The sequence below is a fragment of the Phocoena phocoena genome, chromosome 4, assembly GCF_963924675.1.
Source record: "Phocoena phocoena chromosome 4, mPhoPho1.1, whole genome shotgun sequence".
Lineage (NCBI taxonomy): Eukaryota > Metazoa > Chordata > Mammalia > Artiodactyla > Phocoenidae > Phocoena > Phocoena phocoena.
The window spans coordinates 13,453,495-13,471,579 of NC_089222.1; the positions used below are offsets into that span (position 1 = coordinate 13,453,495).

Sequence of the window (18,085 nt, forward strand, 5' to 3'; positions counted from 1 at the left end):
CTAAATAGCCTACCTAAGTGGTGAAAAAGCAGTGGAAAGGGGAGTGTATCTACCTACACCTTCTGAAAGAGCTTTGAATCCTTTATCCTGTTTTTTATTTTTTCCTTTTTGTTTCTTTTTTGAGAAGGGTTTGAGAATTAGATAACTGAGATGGAAACAGGCGAGTATATGGCTCTAAGGTGAATTAGTTCTCAGTAGCAAGACAAAAGCTTGAGTCTTCTCACTTCCCTTTTGCTATCTAAAGTCTATATATACCACATAGTTGTTTTTTTTTCTTGAATTCACGTTCCTTTTAATTTTTTTAAATTAATTTTTATTGGAGTATAGTTGCTTTTATACCACATAGTTTTGAAGGCAAAAATTTTTGATTATTAAATGGACAGGGCCAGAAAAATATTTCTGTGTGTATTGAACCCAGTTTGAACTTATAAACAGTGAATTATTTCTATAGTCTCTCTCCTACAACAGGATAACTTTGTTATATAGAATAGTACAACATATTCATTGTTGTTTATTTGTATTACGATTATGTCAAATACTAAAGATACTAAAGAAAAAAAAAGTTCTGTGTGCTGAAAATTAAAACGAAACACTTATTTTACTTGGACACTTAAAAAAAAGTCTACTAAAACTTGGGATCAGATGGATGAAAGTTGGCAGGAGAATCTGTATGATTGATTTTTTTTTTAACGGCATTGTTGTAGGAAAAAAGCTACAAATATGCGTTATAAAGCACTTTAAGAAGCACTTTTGCTCAAAGAAGTGTACATTTTGGAGGTTTTTTTAAAGTTGGAGGTAATATGGCTAATATAGGTAAACTTGAAAAGGGTCAGTGATCCTGTTCTTTACCGCTGTGTGTCATTATGGGATAAGAAATATCTGTCAAAGGAAGGAGGGAAGAACCAAGAAGAATTCTGTCTCGTGGGTTAGAAGAATTGCCAGAGGGCTGCCAGCATTAATACCAGAGTTAAACATCGAGTAAGTGGCTCAGAAGAAAGTACAGTTGCCACCATGTAAAACATTATTGAATGTATAATGAGCTAGATATGTAGAAAGGGTGGTTGGTGGGGTTGTAGCTGTCATATTCTTTACTATTTTTACATTTTTTATTTTAAGAAAGTATGTAGCAGTCTGGTAATGAATTAGTAGATAAGCCTGGCAATGAAAATGTCTCCCTTGGGAGAGGGAGGAAGTTGTAATATGTGGGGCAAAAACTGAGATTGAGTGGATAGATTTAAATTATCAATAAAACACTTAATTGGAAAGAATAGAACTAGGGGAGGAAATACCAGGACTTCGATGGAAACCACTGTTTCAGGTTGTGCTTTCATTTTGAACAGCCTTCACCTTTGCATTTTGACTCAGGTCTTAGGAATGCATGAAGAACAAACCTTTACCTTTAGGCTCTTAGGTATTTGAGGATGTTACAGTGACCATGGTGTGTGTAGTCTGCATTGCAGGTTTCAGCTGCAGGGAGTTGACCAAACCATCAAGTTCTCTGTTGCTTGCATACATTTGTAGTAATGTGTGCCAGAGTAATAAACTAGATTCACTTGGTTAATTTGTAAATATCATAACCTAGTTCTTTAGATTCGAAGGGATGGTAACATCATTGGAATATTTTTATGTGTGAAGCATTTTTTAAATTGTGAAATATATTTAATATAAAGTTTGCTATTTTAACCATTTTTAAGTCTACAATTCAGTGGCATTAATTATATTCACAGCGTTTTACAGTCATCACCACTGTGTATTTCCCAAACTTTTTCCTCACCTTAAACAGAAACTCTTGTACCTATTAAATAATAACTTCCCATTTTCTCTTTTTTCCTACCTCTGGTTACCACTAATCTACTTCCTGCCTCTATGAATTTGCCTATTCTATATATTTCACGTAAGTGGACTCATACAGTATTTGTACTTTTGTTTCTGGCTTATTTCACTTAGCATATTTTCAAGGTTTATCCATGTTGTATATGTATCAGAATTTCATTTCTTTTTGTGGCTGAATAGTAATCCATTGTATGTATATACCTCATTTTGTTTATCTGTTTATCTGTGGATGGATACTTGGGTTGTTTCCACCTTTTGGCTATTGTGAATAATATTGCGTTAGACATTGGTCTACAAATATCTGTTTTTAATTATATATTGGGTTTATACCTGAGAGTAGAAATGCTGGGTCATATGATTTTTCTATGTTTAGCTTTTTGAGGAACCATCAAACTGTTTTGCACAGTAACTGCACCATTTTCCAGTCCCATCAGCAATAAACAAGAGTTTCAGTTTCTCTGCATCCTCACCAGCACTTATCATTTTCCTTTTTTTTTTTTTTTTTTTTTTTGCGGTATGCAGGCCTCTCACTGTTGTGGTCTCTCCCATCGCGGAGCACAGGCTCCGGACGCGCAGGCTCAGTGGCCATGGCTCACGGGCCCAGCCGCTCCGCGGCATGTGGGATCCTCCTGGACCGGGGAACGAACCCGCGTCCCCTGCATCGGCAGGCGGACCCTCAACCACTGCGCCACCAGGGAAGCCCCTCTTTTTTTTTTTTTAATTAAGGAAAAAATTCTGGCCATCATAGTATATATGAAGTAGTATGTCATTATGATTTTGATTTGCATTCCATTATGACTAATGATGTTGAACATCTTTTCATGTGCTTATTGGCCATTTATACATACACAAATGGAGAAACGTCTATTCAGGTCCTTTGACCATTTTCTAATGGGGTTTTTTGTATTTTTGTTGTTTAGTTTTAGGAGTTCTTTATATATTCTGGATATTAAACCCTTATTGATAAATAATCTATAATAACTTCTCCTATTCTATAGTTTGTCTTTTCATTTTTTTGATAATGTCTTGATACACAAAAGTTTTAAAATTTGATGAAGTCCAGTTTATCTATTTTTTCGCTTTGTTACTTGTGCTTTTGGTGTCTTATTTAAGAGTCCATTGTCAAGAATCCAACGTCATGAAGATTGATCCTCTTTTTTTTTCTGAGAGTTTTATGGCTTTTAGTACTTACATTTAGGTAGCTGCTCCATTTTGATCTAATATTTGTATATTGTGTGAGGTAGATCATTGAATTTTGTGATTATGACCAAGACATACTGTTTTTTTTTTTCTTTAAAGATTCTGTATTGTTAAGTTTGGCAGTTACTTTCTAAGTTCTACCTCGTGTAATATTTAGTCATTATACCCTTAGTTATTGAGTACCAGATAGTTCATGGAACTGGGCATTTTAGCTCTTAAAATATGTTCTTAATATTGAGTCTTCAAGAATGACTCAAAATACAAAGAAAGTAAGAGACAGGATTCATAAATTTTATTATATTAAAATGAAATTTTTTTTTGCATGGCAAAAAACATATAGTGAAGACAGCTGATAGATTAGAAGAAAATATCTGCAATATATCAAGATAAAGGGCTGAGATCTCTAATATATAAATAACTTAAAATTTGAGAGAATATACTACAGTAACCTGATAGAAAAATGATCAAAATACATTAAGGATAATCACCCCCCCAGCATATGAAAATGGCCCCTAACATATGAAATGATTTTAAATTCATAATTAGAGAAATGCAAATTTAAGTGCACTGAGATACCATGTTTTAGCTGTCAGATTGACAAAAATTAAAGTATAACCGTCCATCCTATTGGCAGGGATATGAGGAAACAGACACAAATTATACATTCCTGATAAGGCAAACTGGTACAACTTTTTTTGAGAATTTGGCAATATGCAACAAAGCCCTACATATGCATTTGCCTTTTGATTTATCAGTTTCAACTGTAGGAATTTTCCCTGAAGGTACAACTCCAAAGATATGAAATTCCATATGCAGGGTTATTTATGGGTCATTGTGTGCAATCTCCTTTGTAGGAGAGTGGCTGAATAAACTATGGTGTATGTAGAGTGTGTGTGTGTGTGTGTGTGTGTGTGTGTGTGTGTGTGTATAAAACAGTGGTATGCAGCTATAGGAAGATATCTGAACTGACCTCTGACTGATAAATTGATCTCCAGGATATACTGTTAAGTGAAAAAGAGAATATCTATATAGGTTATGTTACTGTAAGCAAAAGAAGAGGAAATAAGAAAATAAACACACATATGCTCATTTGAACAGAAGGAAACATGGGAAAGTTAAACTAGAAACAAGATTGGTTACATAAAGAGGGTGGGGTACAGAGAGATTGAAAGGATGGAGAGGGCTTGACACTTCTCTGATTTTACCTGTTTTGAGTAGTTTTAACTGTTAGAACTAAATTAATGTTTTATATACTCAAATAAACACGATTAACAAGGATGGGGGAGAGGATGGGAAAAAATATGCCCCAAATCCCAAATGGAATAATACAAACAGAAACAACTGAACCTAACTATATTTCAAATGAATAACATAACCACACTGAAGGGTGGGCATGGGAAGAACTAACCTAAGTAATTTAGGAATAAAGGGTTTTGACTATATAAGGCTGTTGACAAAAGAACTATAAACAAACTTGAGACTAAAGACAGAACTGTACACAAATACTGTACTCGAGTTAGATTTTTTTTTACAGTGATATGGTTAGAACTCCAAAACTACTCTGTGTATTCTAGATTAGAGCAAATAAATATATATAATGGTGATAATGAAAGTCAGGTTTTTCACTGTAAGAGAAAAGTGTTCCAGATAAGGAAAGGGAAAAGGCTGTAATGAACTTCTGTAGAGTTAGATTGGCATTGGCAGCTTCAGTATGGACTCATGGTTTTTAACATATTTACAGATAAATATAAAAATAGATATAGATATGTGTTTGTGCATATATGTATATATTCCTTAACTCAGCTTGTGGTGAAGGCCTTAAAGCCACGACACTTCTGAATAATGTTTGTCAATGAAGGGAACTAAGGCTCCCTGGAGAAGGGGCTGATTCTAATGTAGGGGCAAGGAAGATGCAGAGATAAGCTTGAATATCTTTTGGTGCCAGAAAGTTAGGAAGTATTCAAAAATACCACAGACTAGGTGGCTTAACAGAAATTCATTTTCTCACAGTTCTAGAGACTGGAGGTCTAAAATCAAGGTGTTGGCAGGCTTAGTTTCTGGTGAGGCCTCCTGGCGGCGGGCAGCTGCCTTCTCACCTCGTGTGGCCCTTCCTCTGTGTGCCTGCTTCTGGTCTTCCTTTTCTTACAAAGACACCAGTCCTCTTGGATTAGGGCCCCACTCTTACCACTTTATTTAACCTTAATTACCTCCTTAAAGGCCCTGTCTCAAATATAGTCACATCGTCGGGGTTAGGGCTTCAACATACGAATTCAACATATGAATTTCATATATATATGAAATCTATAATAAATGTCAACTAAAAGTTATTCACAACCTAAAAGTTGAGCGTTATGTGGGAATTTATTCAGTGGGAATTTTTAGGGCTTCAAGCCCGGGAGGCAGCATCTCAAGTAACCCTTAGAGAACCGCTCTGAGGAGGCAGAGGGGGGATCCAGGATATATAGGAGTTTTGCAACAAAGGGCAGGTATTCTAAACATCAAAAGATTATTATTAATTAAAGAAAACCAGATATCCCAAATTAAGGAATTTAGCGCCTTTCTTTGTATGGGAAGATGTAAGAGTCTGGGCACACTGAAATCATTCCTTTGATACGTACCTCAGCTATCTGGGGCCAGTATCCTGTGCTTCCATATCCGGAGTTTCCTCAGGGCTCACCAGCTCACCGTAGGTTGGTGGCTGCAATCAATGATGACTGTGAAATCCTTTGTTTACTGATATGGCAGACAGTATTCCATTTCTCATAAACATCATATGCCTCTTGATAATGATGTTTTGAGGAGGATACAACATTACTTCTGTGGTGTTTCCCTTTCCCCCAAAATGCATCACTTGCATCCATTTAGAAAAATCAAACCCAAGTTGTAGTTTGTAGGATATCACTATAGTACTCCCCGCTTGTACTTTTCCAAAGTGTCAAGGTCATGAAAGACAAAAAGAGTGAGGAACTGTTCCAGATTTAAGGAAAGAGATAAAACAGTTAAATGCAACTGTGATCTCAGATTGACTTTTTTTCCCCCCAAGTTTATTTATTCGAATCAAGATTGAAATACAGCCCACACGCCGTAATTGGGCCGTAAATATCTCTTAGTCTAAAAATGTTCCTTCTTTTCTTTTCCTTGTAGTTTGTTTACAAAATCAGGTTGTTTGTTCTGTAGAATTTCCCACAGCCTGGAATTTGCTGAGTACATTCTCTTGAGGTAATTTAATGTGCTTCTTTATCTCCTGTATTTCTTGTAAATTGATGGATGGTTTAATAAGAGCACTGACTGTATGTTATCACTTCGGGAGTTTTTTAAAAAAGAACTATCCCTGGTACCCACCCATCCTTGGGACCATTCCTGTGGATTCTTATTTAATTGGTCTGGAGTTCTGACTGTTGTAGGAATTTTTAAAAGCTCCCCAGGTGATTTTAACATACAGTTGGGGTTGAGAACCATTGTTCTAGACCTAGTTACCACTGGTCACGGTGCAGCTTTAATTCTTTTGCCAAGAATACTTCTAGAACCTGTATTCTTGATAAACACCTCACTTATTAATAAGACTTGTCCACAAGGAAACACTTGCCAGCTTCTGCTCTGCTCCATGCCAGCAGTCTGATCCTTGGAGAGCTTCATCAGGACAGGCTGACTTTTCCTGCTTTCATGGCTGCTACATTTGCCAATAAAATACAGTGTCTGGCAATTGGAAACCTTAATCTCAACACTTTCAAAGGTGAAATACATGGACTTGCCTAGTCCTTGTAGAAGATAGTAGTCTAAATTTGTGGATGATTACATACACTCTTTCTGATCAGTCCTGTCACCTTTTTGTATTTTCAGTGAAACATCGTTTAAGAGGCATAGGTATGTCTCAGGATAACACTATTCTATTGCTGTGTAATTGTCCATTAAGAAAAATCCCAGTATTTTCTTTTTTTCAAATAGTACTTCTGATGCTGGATATTGTTAAGAGCTTCGCAGAGGGTACCAAGATGACAAAAACCATGTCATACTCATGTGAAGATCTAGAGTGGGGGCGAGACAGATGCATAAATGTTATATCACTAGTGTTAACCTTAGGGGAAGGGAACCACATGCTAGGCACCATGCTACACACTTCTATAAATGGTGTTTCTTTTAGATCTTGTTGAAATGAAAATAGGTAGTATTTCGATTTCCCACTGAGAAAAAAAGACACAGAGAAGTTAGTAACTTGTTCTGGGACACAGAGATGGCAAGACATAGAATTGGGATTATAAATTGGGATCTAGTCAAGTCTGACCTTGACCAGAACAGTGGTCCCTGGACCAGCATCATCAACATTCCCTGAGAACTTGTTAGAAATGTAATTTCTGGACCTACCCAAGACCAGGTGATTCAGAAACTCAGGCTGGGGCCCAGTCACCTGTGTTTTAAACAAGCCCTCCAGGTGATTCTGAGGTTCACTAGTAATCTTTCTGATTACTAGTGTCTTTCTGTTTACTTGCAAGTGAACCTTGGAAAATTTTTATTGTCAAGAGTTGACCTGAAACTAGTAAGTTTGAAAAATCACTATACTAGAGTGTTTCACCCCCTCCTCCAACACCCCCCCTTTAAAGCTGTAAAACTCTTTGTTTAAATACTATTTTTCCCCCAAAGCTAAAACATAGAATACATAAAAACAAAACTATTGTTTGAAGTTGGAGTGGGCATGGGACCTTGTCCTGTCTTCCCATTCTGAAGGGGATGTTTGGTTTGATACCTGCTGTACTCTACTGTTATCCCCCTCCCACCCCCGCCCCCCGCCTGCTGAGTGTGGTGTGGTGTGGATATAAACACTTATACAGGGTTACAGAAAAATACTGGCTGCCTTGTTCTCAACCAGAAGATCAGTTAAAGAAACTAGGAGTCATTTGGTCAATACCTTTGGGACCAAAATTCACTAGTATTTCTAATGATAGTGTCATGGGCCTTTCTTAAAATTATGACTTGCAGGTACCGAAAGTGCGAATTCTCCCTTCTACCTGGAGTGTGTTTTATGCACGTAAGCTTCTCTGTGTTAGTAATTACAACCACATCTAGGTGGGATTGTTTAGTGTCATTCACTTTTAGCTTTAATCAACAAGCAATTGAGCAGGTCTACTTGATTTCTGTAAATCACTGTGAACCTGCAGTTCTTGGAACTGCTGTCCTCAGTGTTGTTGGAACTGCTTTGTCACTGTTGTTTTCTTCTGCCTGTGTATGCCTTCTTCACATTTTTATAATAGCATTGTATGGTTTGGCCTTTAGAGTTCCCAGGATAGCCCTGCTTTCCCATGCTATAGTTACTAAACAACTGTGGAGAGGTACCTGGTTCGTTCAAGTTCACTGCCTGGCAGACTTGATTTTCTTGGGCATTAGAGGTCTTTCTGATTACTTGCAAGTGAAACTTGGAAAACTTACTGCCAAAGAGTTGACCTGAAAACTTTTAATAACTCTGTTTAATAACTCCCCAACTTTGCAGGGATGAAGTATTTTCAGTTTTCCCCCATGGCTTGACTTCTTTTGGGTAATTTGGGCTACCTTTGCTGACTTTCTTTTAAAAATCAGATTTCTGCTCATGTGCTGAATGAAGTAACAGAATTTGTAAAATTAATTTTTCCCCAGGGAGAGTGTATAAACTTCTGGTGGTAGCTCATTTTAGAAGGTATTTACCTTTTAAAAATAAAATATTATAACGTTCATATTTAATCTAACTGTGCCTTTCAGCCCCATTCTCTAGGCCAGTGATTATCAACATTGGCTGCACATTAGACCTGCCCTGGGGAGCTTTTAAAAATAAATGTCTTGGCTTTACCCTAGACCTAATAATTCACACTGTATAGGATGGGGCCTGGACACTTGGATTAAAACAGAAACAGAAGACCCCTGTCTTAGTCTGCTCTGACTGCTATCATAGACTGGGTGGCTTAAACAGCAGACATTTATTGCTCATTGTTCTGGAGGCTGGGGAGTCGAAGATCAGGGTGCTGGTGAGGGTCCTCTCCTGGCTTGCAGCTGGTCATCTTTTTGTTATGTCCTCACATGGTGGGAGCGGGGCAGGGTGGAGGTCGGGGGGAGAGCCTGCCTGCCTGCCCCGCTCATGCACATGCAGACTCTCTCTGGTGTTTGTTTTAAGGGCCCTGGTCCTATCATGAGGGTTCCACCCTTATAACCTAATTACCTCCCTTAGGCCCCATGTCTGAATACCATTACATTGGGGGGTTAGGTTTCAACTTATGAATAGAGAGGAACACAGTTCAAGTCTGTAGCAACCCCCATATAATTCTGATTTGTATAAAAATTGGAAACTGATGGATAACTGTGCTTAGACTCAAAAATATGAGTGAAACACCTGGGAATCCTGGTAAAATGGAAATATGCATTCAGTAGTTCTGTTATGGGGCCTATGTATATAGGACCCATATTTGACTGAATTATAACATCCTAAAGATCTGAAAGTTTCTGCAGTTTTTAAATGCATCCAATTAAAGACTTATAGCTTGTCTTACTGTCTGGGTAGATCTGACTCATTTAGTAGAGGTAGAGGTACATAATAAAACAGTTCTTTCATTTTAGCCAGATTGGCTTACTTACATACAAATTAAATTTCTATTACTGTGACTTTTAGTAGTGTTCATCTCTTGTTTGGAATACTTTCTTGGCATATCTTAGCTATTCTCTGCTGTCCGTTCTTCATGGCTTAGCTCAGGGAAGTTTTCCCTGAAACCTGAATCTGTAGACAGTGAACTTCTAAATAGCATGTGGAAGACATATTATCTCTTAAAATGGTTTATTTCAGGTGGTTAAGATGGTTACCTTCAACTTCTGTGAACTTACTTGTATTTTATAAGTCTCAAAATTGAAGCATTATTACTAAATCACTCAAAGATTGTTTTTAAGCTGAAATGTTTGCATAATAGCACAGTAATACGTAATAGCTGCCAAAGTTTTCCATAGTGGTTGCACCTTTTAACAGTTCACCAACAGCATATGAGCGTTCCAATTTCTCTGCATTCTCTCCAACACGTCTTATTGGCAGTCTTTTTAAGTTTAGCTATCCTAGTGGGTGTGAGGTATTATCTCATTGTGGTTTTAATATGTATTTGCCTCATGACTAATGATGTTGAGGAGCTTCTCTTGTGCTTATTGCTCATTTGTATATCTTCTTTGTAGGAATATATGTTCAAATCTTTTACTCATTTTTAATTGGGTTATTGGTCCTTTTTTCTTTTATTGTTGAATTGTAGGAGTTTATATATTGTAGATATAAGCCCCTTATCAGATAAATGACTTGCAGATATTTTTTTCCCATTCCGTGGGTTATCTTTTTAACTTTCTTCATGGTGTCCTTTGCAGCACAAAATTTTAAAATTTTGATGACGTGCAATCTTTTTCTTTTGTTTCCTGTACTTTTGGCATTATGTCTAGGATGCCATGGTCAAAAAGATTTAAGCCCATGTCTTCTAAGAGTTTTATAGTTTCAGCTCTTACATTTAGGTCTTTGATCCATTTTGAATTAATATATATAAATTATATGGTGTGAGGGAGGGGTATAGCTTTAATCTTTTTTGTGTGGTTATCTAGTTGTCCCAGCACCATTTATTGAAGAGAGTCTCCAAGTATTCTTTACCAGGGTGAATAGTGTTACTATTTAGCATATAAGACAAGCTAGAAATCTAGTTCATCGTCATGTCCTGTCATTTTTACCTCTACTTCTACTATTTCTGCACCTCATCACCCTGTTCAAGCTACATTAGGCTGTTGTTTAGACTTACGTAATAGGTTCCAGACTGGTTGTATTCTCACCACTTTTACTCTCCACTCCTTTTATTTTCCAACTTGTGGCCTTTACTTATTATTATTATTTTTCATACCACAGTTCAGGGTCTTCCTTTTGCTCTTAAGATCAATATAGAAATTCTACAGTATGGCCCATAGGACCCTGTAGGATCCCCACCCACTTCTTTAGCCTGTTTTTGCTTTGTATGTTGTCTTGATTTCTTCAATCCAGATACTTCTCAGAGGAGTGTTTCAGTATGCTCCCTCCACCATAGCTACCAACGTGCCTGCATCCTACTTGTGTTACTCTGCCTTCCCATCTGTAACTGAATGAACTGTTATCTAAGGCCAGCCCTATTCGAAATTGGCCAGATTCCACCCCTCTCATTTAGTCCAGAACATCGCTTTATCAGTTGTCCTGTCTCTCTTCTGTGTTGTTAGTTATCGTTCTAATCAACATACAAACATGATGTTATTTCTTCTATCTTAAAAAAAAAAAACCCAACTCTTGACCCTACATTTCATTCTGTCTATGATCCCATTTCCCTGCTCCTCTTTTGCATCAGAATGGGAATTACTTATACTTGGCTGTCTCTTAACTTCTCTCCTGCTGTTTCTGCTGAACCCACTCCTGATATTTGGGTCCCACTATACTACACTGAACTGATTTATTTATCTCCTTGTCACGAAGTCCTGTGGTCAGTTCTCAGTTCTTATCTTAATTTTTCAGTAACATTTGGCCCAGCCCATTACACTGTCCTTGAAATACTTGCTTCTGTCTTGGTTCTCTTTTTACCTCACTGGTTGCTCCTTCTTGGTCTTTTCTCTTGGTCACTGCTCATCTTGGATTTCTGTCTGTTGGGAGGATGCCCTAGGGTCAGCCTGCAGACCTCTTCCCTTTCTTCTGTGCTGGTGTGTATGTTTATCCTCAGATTTAATACCATTTACATGCTCATGACGACATGTGCTTGCTTCAGCCTGGACCTCTCCTAGGTGCACATGTACCCACCTTCCTCCTGGACATTTCTACCTAGATATCTAATAGCTGGTTCCCTTGCTTCTTTCAGGTCTCTGCCCAAATGTCACCTTACTGGAGAGGTCTTCCTTGTGGTGCCCACCAGCCCCCACCATATAAAATGAAGTAACTCCTCCTTTGCTTATCCTTCTTTTCTTAATTGTTTTCTAGAACATTTATCATGTATTATTTATGGTCTTTTGCTTCCTATTGGTATGTAGCTCCATGAGGATAGAGTTCTTACCTGTTTGGTCACTTTTGTGTCCCCAGTACCAAGAATAATAAGCATTGATTATGTGTCAAAGGACTGAGTGAGTGAGTGAATGAATGTTGGCCATCTTTAGTGCTTCACTCGCCGTGCTCCCCCTTCCTCACACGTTCAGTTCCTTCTTTTCTTCCATCCCCTCCCTCCGGCAGCTTCTTACCTCTCACTTCCATAAGCATCACTTCCTCATCAGACCTTTCCTGTCCTGATTGTAGTCTCTGATTGCAAGTGCCCTTAGCCGTGGACTCCTTCATAGTAGTGATCATATCAGTTTCCATTCATTTTTGCTATTCTTTGTTAATACCTGTCTTCTGTTTCCCTCCAGTTGCACTCCTTATTTTGCTCTCTGTTAAATTCTAAGGGCCTAGCACAGAGTCAGATTCTCAATAAATGGCAGATGTTTGTTAAAAGAGTAAATGAATGAACAAATTAAAATATTCTTATGATTTATATAACTAACGACCCATCTGAGTTGGTAAATCTCTGTAACATTTGCTTAAAAAGAAAATAGGATTAAAATTTAATGATTTCATAATTTTAAGTTGATATAGAGGCTAGTAAGCATAAATACAGTTAACATCACTGCTTTTGGCCAAGAATTTACTGGGCTATGGCCTCCCTCTGTTGTGGAAACCGGTCCTTATTGTGGCTGGCCATCCAGCCTCTGCCACCACCCACAGCATCTGGCACTCTTCGTTCTAAGTCCTGAAGTTGGTCTGCTGTAAACTCACCCTTTGGGTTTGGGGTTGCCCTCTTGCCCTTCATATATGTAGAGAGTTATCTTATCCTTTATTAAATGAAATATAGTCTCACTTCCTTCTGTTGAGATTTTTGAGCTCTTTTGGGCCCATGTAATGCTCCTGAGGGATTTTATGTAAAGTGTGTTCCAACATAGACCCTATTTATATACCAACTACTAAAGGGTAACTTTTAAAAAAGACTTTTATGAGTAAGGCTCTTGAACCGGAGGTGGCAGTTTCCAATATATTAATGATATGTTTAATAGAAGTATGTCTAATAGAAGAATTACTAGCCTTAATAATTTATTGAGCTCATTATATTATTGAGTATGTGCGTATAAATATTAAATAGTTTTGGGAGAAAATAGCTATTTCAGTGTTTATTACTAGTGGGTCAAATTATGTATTAAATGGATGTAATCCTCAAACAACTTTAGGCACTATCCTCATATTATATATGAAGAAATTAATGTACGTGAATCTTAGAAATAAAAGATTTTCTTAATCTCATTGTCACTGCAGGCAGTGTAAACATATTTGATCCTTCTTAATGATTTCAGAAGATAAAATAACCATGTCAAGAAAGGTAATCTGTTTCCAATTTCCTCAGAATTTTTGGTCACTAGTATCTTCTCATTAAAAGAAAAATACTTTATGCTCTTTTCTTTAAAATACTTAAATATTTAACAATGCCTTTGTAATAGATGAGATTAGAAAATGTGTATATGATTGTTCCAGAACTTGGATGCATTGGGAAACACTTTTTTTTTTTCCATAGCTATTTACTGTTTTTTTGGAGTAAGTACAAAGTTTTTTGTTTTTTTAAATGGATACAGGTCTCTATAATAATACTTTAATAATAATAGAAACTTAAATTATTATTTTTTTGACCTTATTTGTTGTCTTAAAGAAGTGCTGCCTCAAAAACAATTTTTAGGGAAATATTTTATCCTAAATATGTTGATTATCCAAGGTTGAAAACTTCACCTGAAAGCTTAAAGATTTGTATCTTGGCAATAAGATGATCACTTCACTTTCAGTATTGTTTAAATCAGTGCATGTGTGGCAGCTGAAATGTTTTCTTCTCTAAAGTTTCAGCGTGGAGCTTTTTCTCCCTTTCTCATACTTTTTCAAAACTTTTTGTCTATAAAGATTCAAGTCTGGATTGGGGATTTATTTCTAGAAATGTGCTAAACACTTTTCTGTAGACATTTGCTTATGAAGCTGCATCAAGTAGGTGCCATGGTTACTATCATCTCTGACTCACTCTGCTTGTTCACAACCCCTTCACTCACCTGTGTGTCTTCTGCTTGTCTGGTTTCTCTGCTTTCTGTTTCCCCTCGTTTGAGAATGGGTTCGTAATTCTGATGTTCTGTCATGGTGCTTCGGTAGAGTAGCCTGGTGTCCTTTCTGGATAGTTAAGAAATGAGCTGGTCAACAGGAGTAGTTAAAATGGAGCAAGCTTAGCTGTTCCTTGTCTCTCGTGTTAAACATAATGAGTTTAGAGGATTATGACTCCATGTAATCATTGGGATCTGCTAGACAGGACATCTGTTTTACTTTTTACTCATTACAGTGGTGTAGAAATAGCATTTTTTTTTTTTAATGTGAAAATTATTTTGTGTTCTAGCTAGCACTGGTGACTTAAATTTTGAAATGTGCTTTCTGGAATAGCACATAGTATAAAATTATCTTAATAGGACTGGATACTCATTATTAGTCTGAAAATATTTGTTTTCTAACTGTGAAAAAAGGTTTCTGGGAATGTTTGAATTTCCATTTATTCTAGACTGCATTAGAATTGTTTAGTATATTCAAATATTTTTCCTTTGGTTTTATTTCCTAGGTTGCACGTTTTCAAAAAATTCCTAATGCTGAAAATGAGACAATGATTCCTGTATTGACATCAAAAAAAGCAAGTGAATTACCAGTCAGTGAAGTTGCAAGCATTCTCCAAGTAAGTGCTTGGTGGGGAGGAAGGGAGTGGATAGTAGAATGAGTCACTTAGACTCTATAGATAAGTGCTATCTGGTAGAATTTTCTGTGATGACAGAAATATTCTGTTCTGCACTATCCAGTGTAGTAGCCACTAGTTAAACATGACAGTTGAGGATTTAAAGTACAGATAGTTTAGGGGAGGAACTGAAATTAATTTAGTTTTTATTCATTGAAATTTAAATAGGTGCATGAGGCTAGTGGTTACCTGATTGGACAGTGCAACTCTAGATCATTAGTATTGCTAGGGACTATTTGTGCTTTGTGAGGATTAGTTGGATTAGGAAAATAATTTAATTATTAACATAAGTAGAGTTAGGAGTTTATCTTTTTTTAACGTGTTTTCTAATGTAAAAGCTAAGTGCAAGTTCAGAACTGCAAATAAACTTTGCTTATGTAATTTAATCTCTTCCTAGTTTTAAAAATCACAATCTAATGAAACATGAGGAAAAGAATATTTAAAATTCTTCCTTCAGAATTTACATATTTTAACAATGGCATTAAAAACATCGGTTATCCTTTTCTTGAGGTTATTTTTGGGAGGCGAGTTGTATTTATACTCTGTTTTAAAACCACTTACTCTAAATATATTTGTGTCACAGTACTATTAGTGAACTCTATTATAAAGCTTTTGGCCAGAGAAACTTAATTATTTTAGAGATGCAAATAATTTATTCTTTAATGATAGTTAAAATAATGAATCACGAGAGGCAGTGACTGAAGAATGTAGGTGGTGTTCATAGGGCATAAAATGTCCCAAGAACCAGTTAATGTTAACTTCATTATTTTGAGTAATTTAGGAACCACAGATTTTCTGCTTGGAATAAATATACAGTCCAAGAACAAAAGGTAACACCAATCTCAGAATTTTGATAGGCTCAGAGAACAAGAAAGATGCATGATCTTTTGGAGAAACTAATTTTAGAAAACAACAAGACAACAGTGAAAATGAAGAAAACTAGTTAAAATGTACTGGTATTTTGTTTTCTGTACATCCTGACTGGTTTGTGTTATTTCTCTTTCTCCAAAGAGAATCATAATTTTTTTGTTTGTTAAACTCTATCTTGTTGCTTACATTAAAATTTTTTTATTGAGGTATAATTTATATAAAATACAGTGTACTCATATTAAATGTACAGTTTGCATTTTGACAGATGTAACCACCACCACAATTAAGATGTAGAAAATTTTCATCACTCCGAAAAGTTTCCACATGTTTTTTGCAGCTAATCCCTCCCCCTGCTCTGGCCCCAGGCAACCACTGATATGCTTTCTGTCCCCATAGATTAGTTTTGACTGTCATAGAAGTTCCTATAAGTGTGATCATACGTATGTACTTTTTTTGTGTTTTCTTTTTTTTTTCTCTACTAATATTCTCAATGACTTTTATGGGTAAAATCTCATAGGCTGATCTTCAGAATGGTCTAAACAAATGTGAAGTAAGTCATCGGAGAGCTTTCCATGGCTGGAATGAGTTTGATATCAGTGAAGATGAGCCACTATGGAAGAAGTATATTTCTCAGGTGAGATATTTTTATTTTCTCCTGCTGTGTAACTTACATGTATTTTTGTAAATGTAGTTGTTTACTTTTGTGAAGTTATTTATGGAGAAAGGAAATAATTTTTAAAAATGTTTTTTACCTAAATTTTTTCATTTGTTAGAGTTTATTGTTACATTGGAATTTCTATGATTTTAGTGTACAAATCTTTAAGGACATATTACATGGAGGTGATACTATTAACAGTAGTTTCCTTTGCAGGTGTCTTAACTTAAATATTTTTTATTATAGAAATGCTAATTTTTTAAAAAGTAGTATGGCTAGCTTAGAAAATTAGTAAAAGTTAGGTCATTTGACTGCCTGGGTACAAGTTCCACCTTTATTTCTTACTAGCTCTGTGCTCTTTATTATCCTCTGAGCCTTATCTATAAAATGGGGATAATAATCTTAGGAGATAGTAAGCTATCAGTAGATTATAGCTATTTTTAATTATATTTTGTTAATGTCCTAATCTTTTCAGAAAGATTTACTGTAGGATTTTTCTTATCTTTATGACAAGTATATTAGTGAAAAGCTAAAAAACTCCTATGGGGCTTCCCTGGTGGCACAGTGGTTTAGAGTCCGCCTGCCGATGCAGGGGACACGGGTTCATGCACTGGTCCGGGAAGATCCCACATGCCGCGGAGTGGCTGGGCCCGTGTGTCCGGAGCCTGTGCTCCGCAACGGGAAGAGGCCACAACAGTGAGAGGCCTGCGTACCAAAAAAAAAAAAAAAAAAAAAAAACTCCTATGGCCAGTTTTCAAGTAGTAAGATTAGTTTGCCAAACAAATTCTTTTTTTTTTTCGGGGGGGTATGCGGGCCTATCACTGTTGTGGCCTCTTCCCGTTGCGGAGCACAGGCTCTGGACGCGCAGGCTCAGCGGCCATGGCTCACGGGCCCAGCCACTCCGCGGCATGTGGGATCTTCCCGGACCGGGGCACGAACCCGTGTCCCCTGCATCGGCAGGCGGACTCTCTAAACCACTGCGCCACCAGGGAAGCCCCAAATAAATTCTTTTTAGTGAAGAAACTTTCTAATGCCTTCTAAGCTGCAGGTTCTTTTTTAAAAATATCTTCGTTTAACTTTTCTAAAGGGCCTTGCCTGTTAATGAACCAAAATTTATCATTTTTAACTTATTTAAATGAATTTGTCTAAAGTAGAAAAGCTGAATTTTTAGAGAAGAACCTTGTATCTGTCTTGTTTTTATTGGAATATTTTTTATATGTATATTTGTATTCTCACATTTACCACATTTCCACATTACCTAAAACTTCAGAAATTTACTCTGGATTTATAAATTACAGTGATTTGACTTATCACTAGACAATATGATTTTTAATGTTTTGCTTTCTTGATCCTGTTTCAAAGCTAGAGTACCTGCATCATGAGATTGCTGTGAGAATGAAATGAAATAGTGCCTGTAATGTAGTTAAGTGCAAGCAGTAATTGACAGTAAATATCAGTTGTTAATCATAAAGCACTGGACCACTCCTCACTCCTCTACAGAGAACACTGAATTTGTTGTTCTGCAAACATTTGGAGCCTGCCATCTATCAGGTGGTTTCCTTTGTACCACGGCACAGCTGTTTTAGGGTGAAATAAAATGATCATGGGCCTTGCTCTCAAAGTGTGGTGATAGCAGCTAATGTTTGAGGGGTTTGTAGTTTACACAGTGATTTAATATACATTCTTGGTTAATGCTTACCAGAGTTTTTGGTAC

The 18,085-nt window shown here is 36.7% G+C and overlaps 1 protein-coding gene across 1 annotated transcript in view; it reads left to right on the forward strand.

Moving 5' to 3' along the window:
* ATP2C1 (ATPase secretory pathway Ca2+ transporting 1) overlaps positions 1–18,085 on the forward strand; it is a 115,845-nt gene that overhangs the window by 38,281 nt on the left and 59,479 nt on the right. The window contains exons 2-3 of the mRNA XM_065876302.1: positions 14,679–14,789; positions 16,234–16,350. Coding sequence (XP_065732374.1) covers positions 14,679–14,789; positions 16,234–16,350 — 228 coding nt within the window. The remainder of the gene's footprint in view (positions 1–14,678; positions 14,790–16,233; positions 16,351–18,085) is intronic.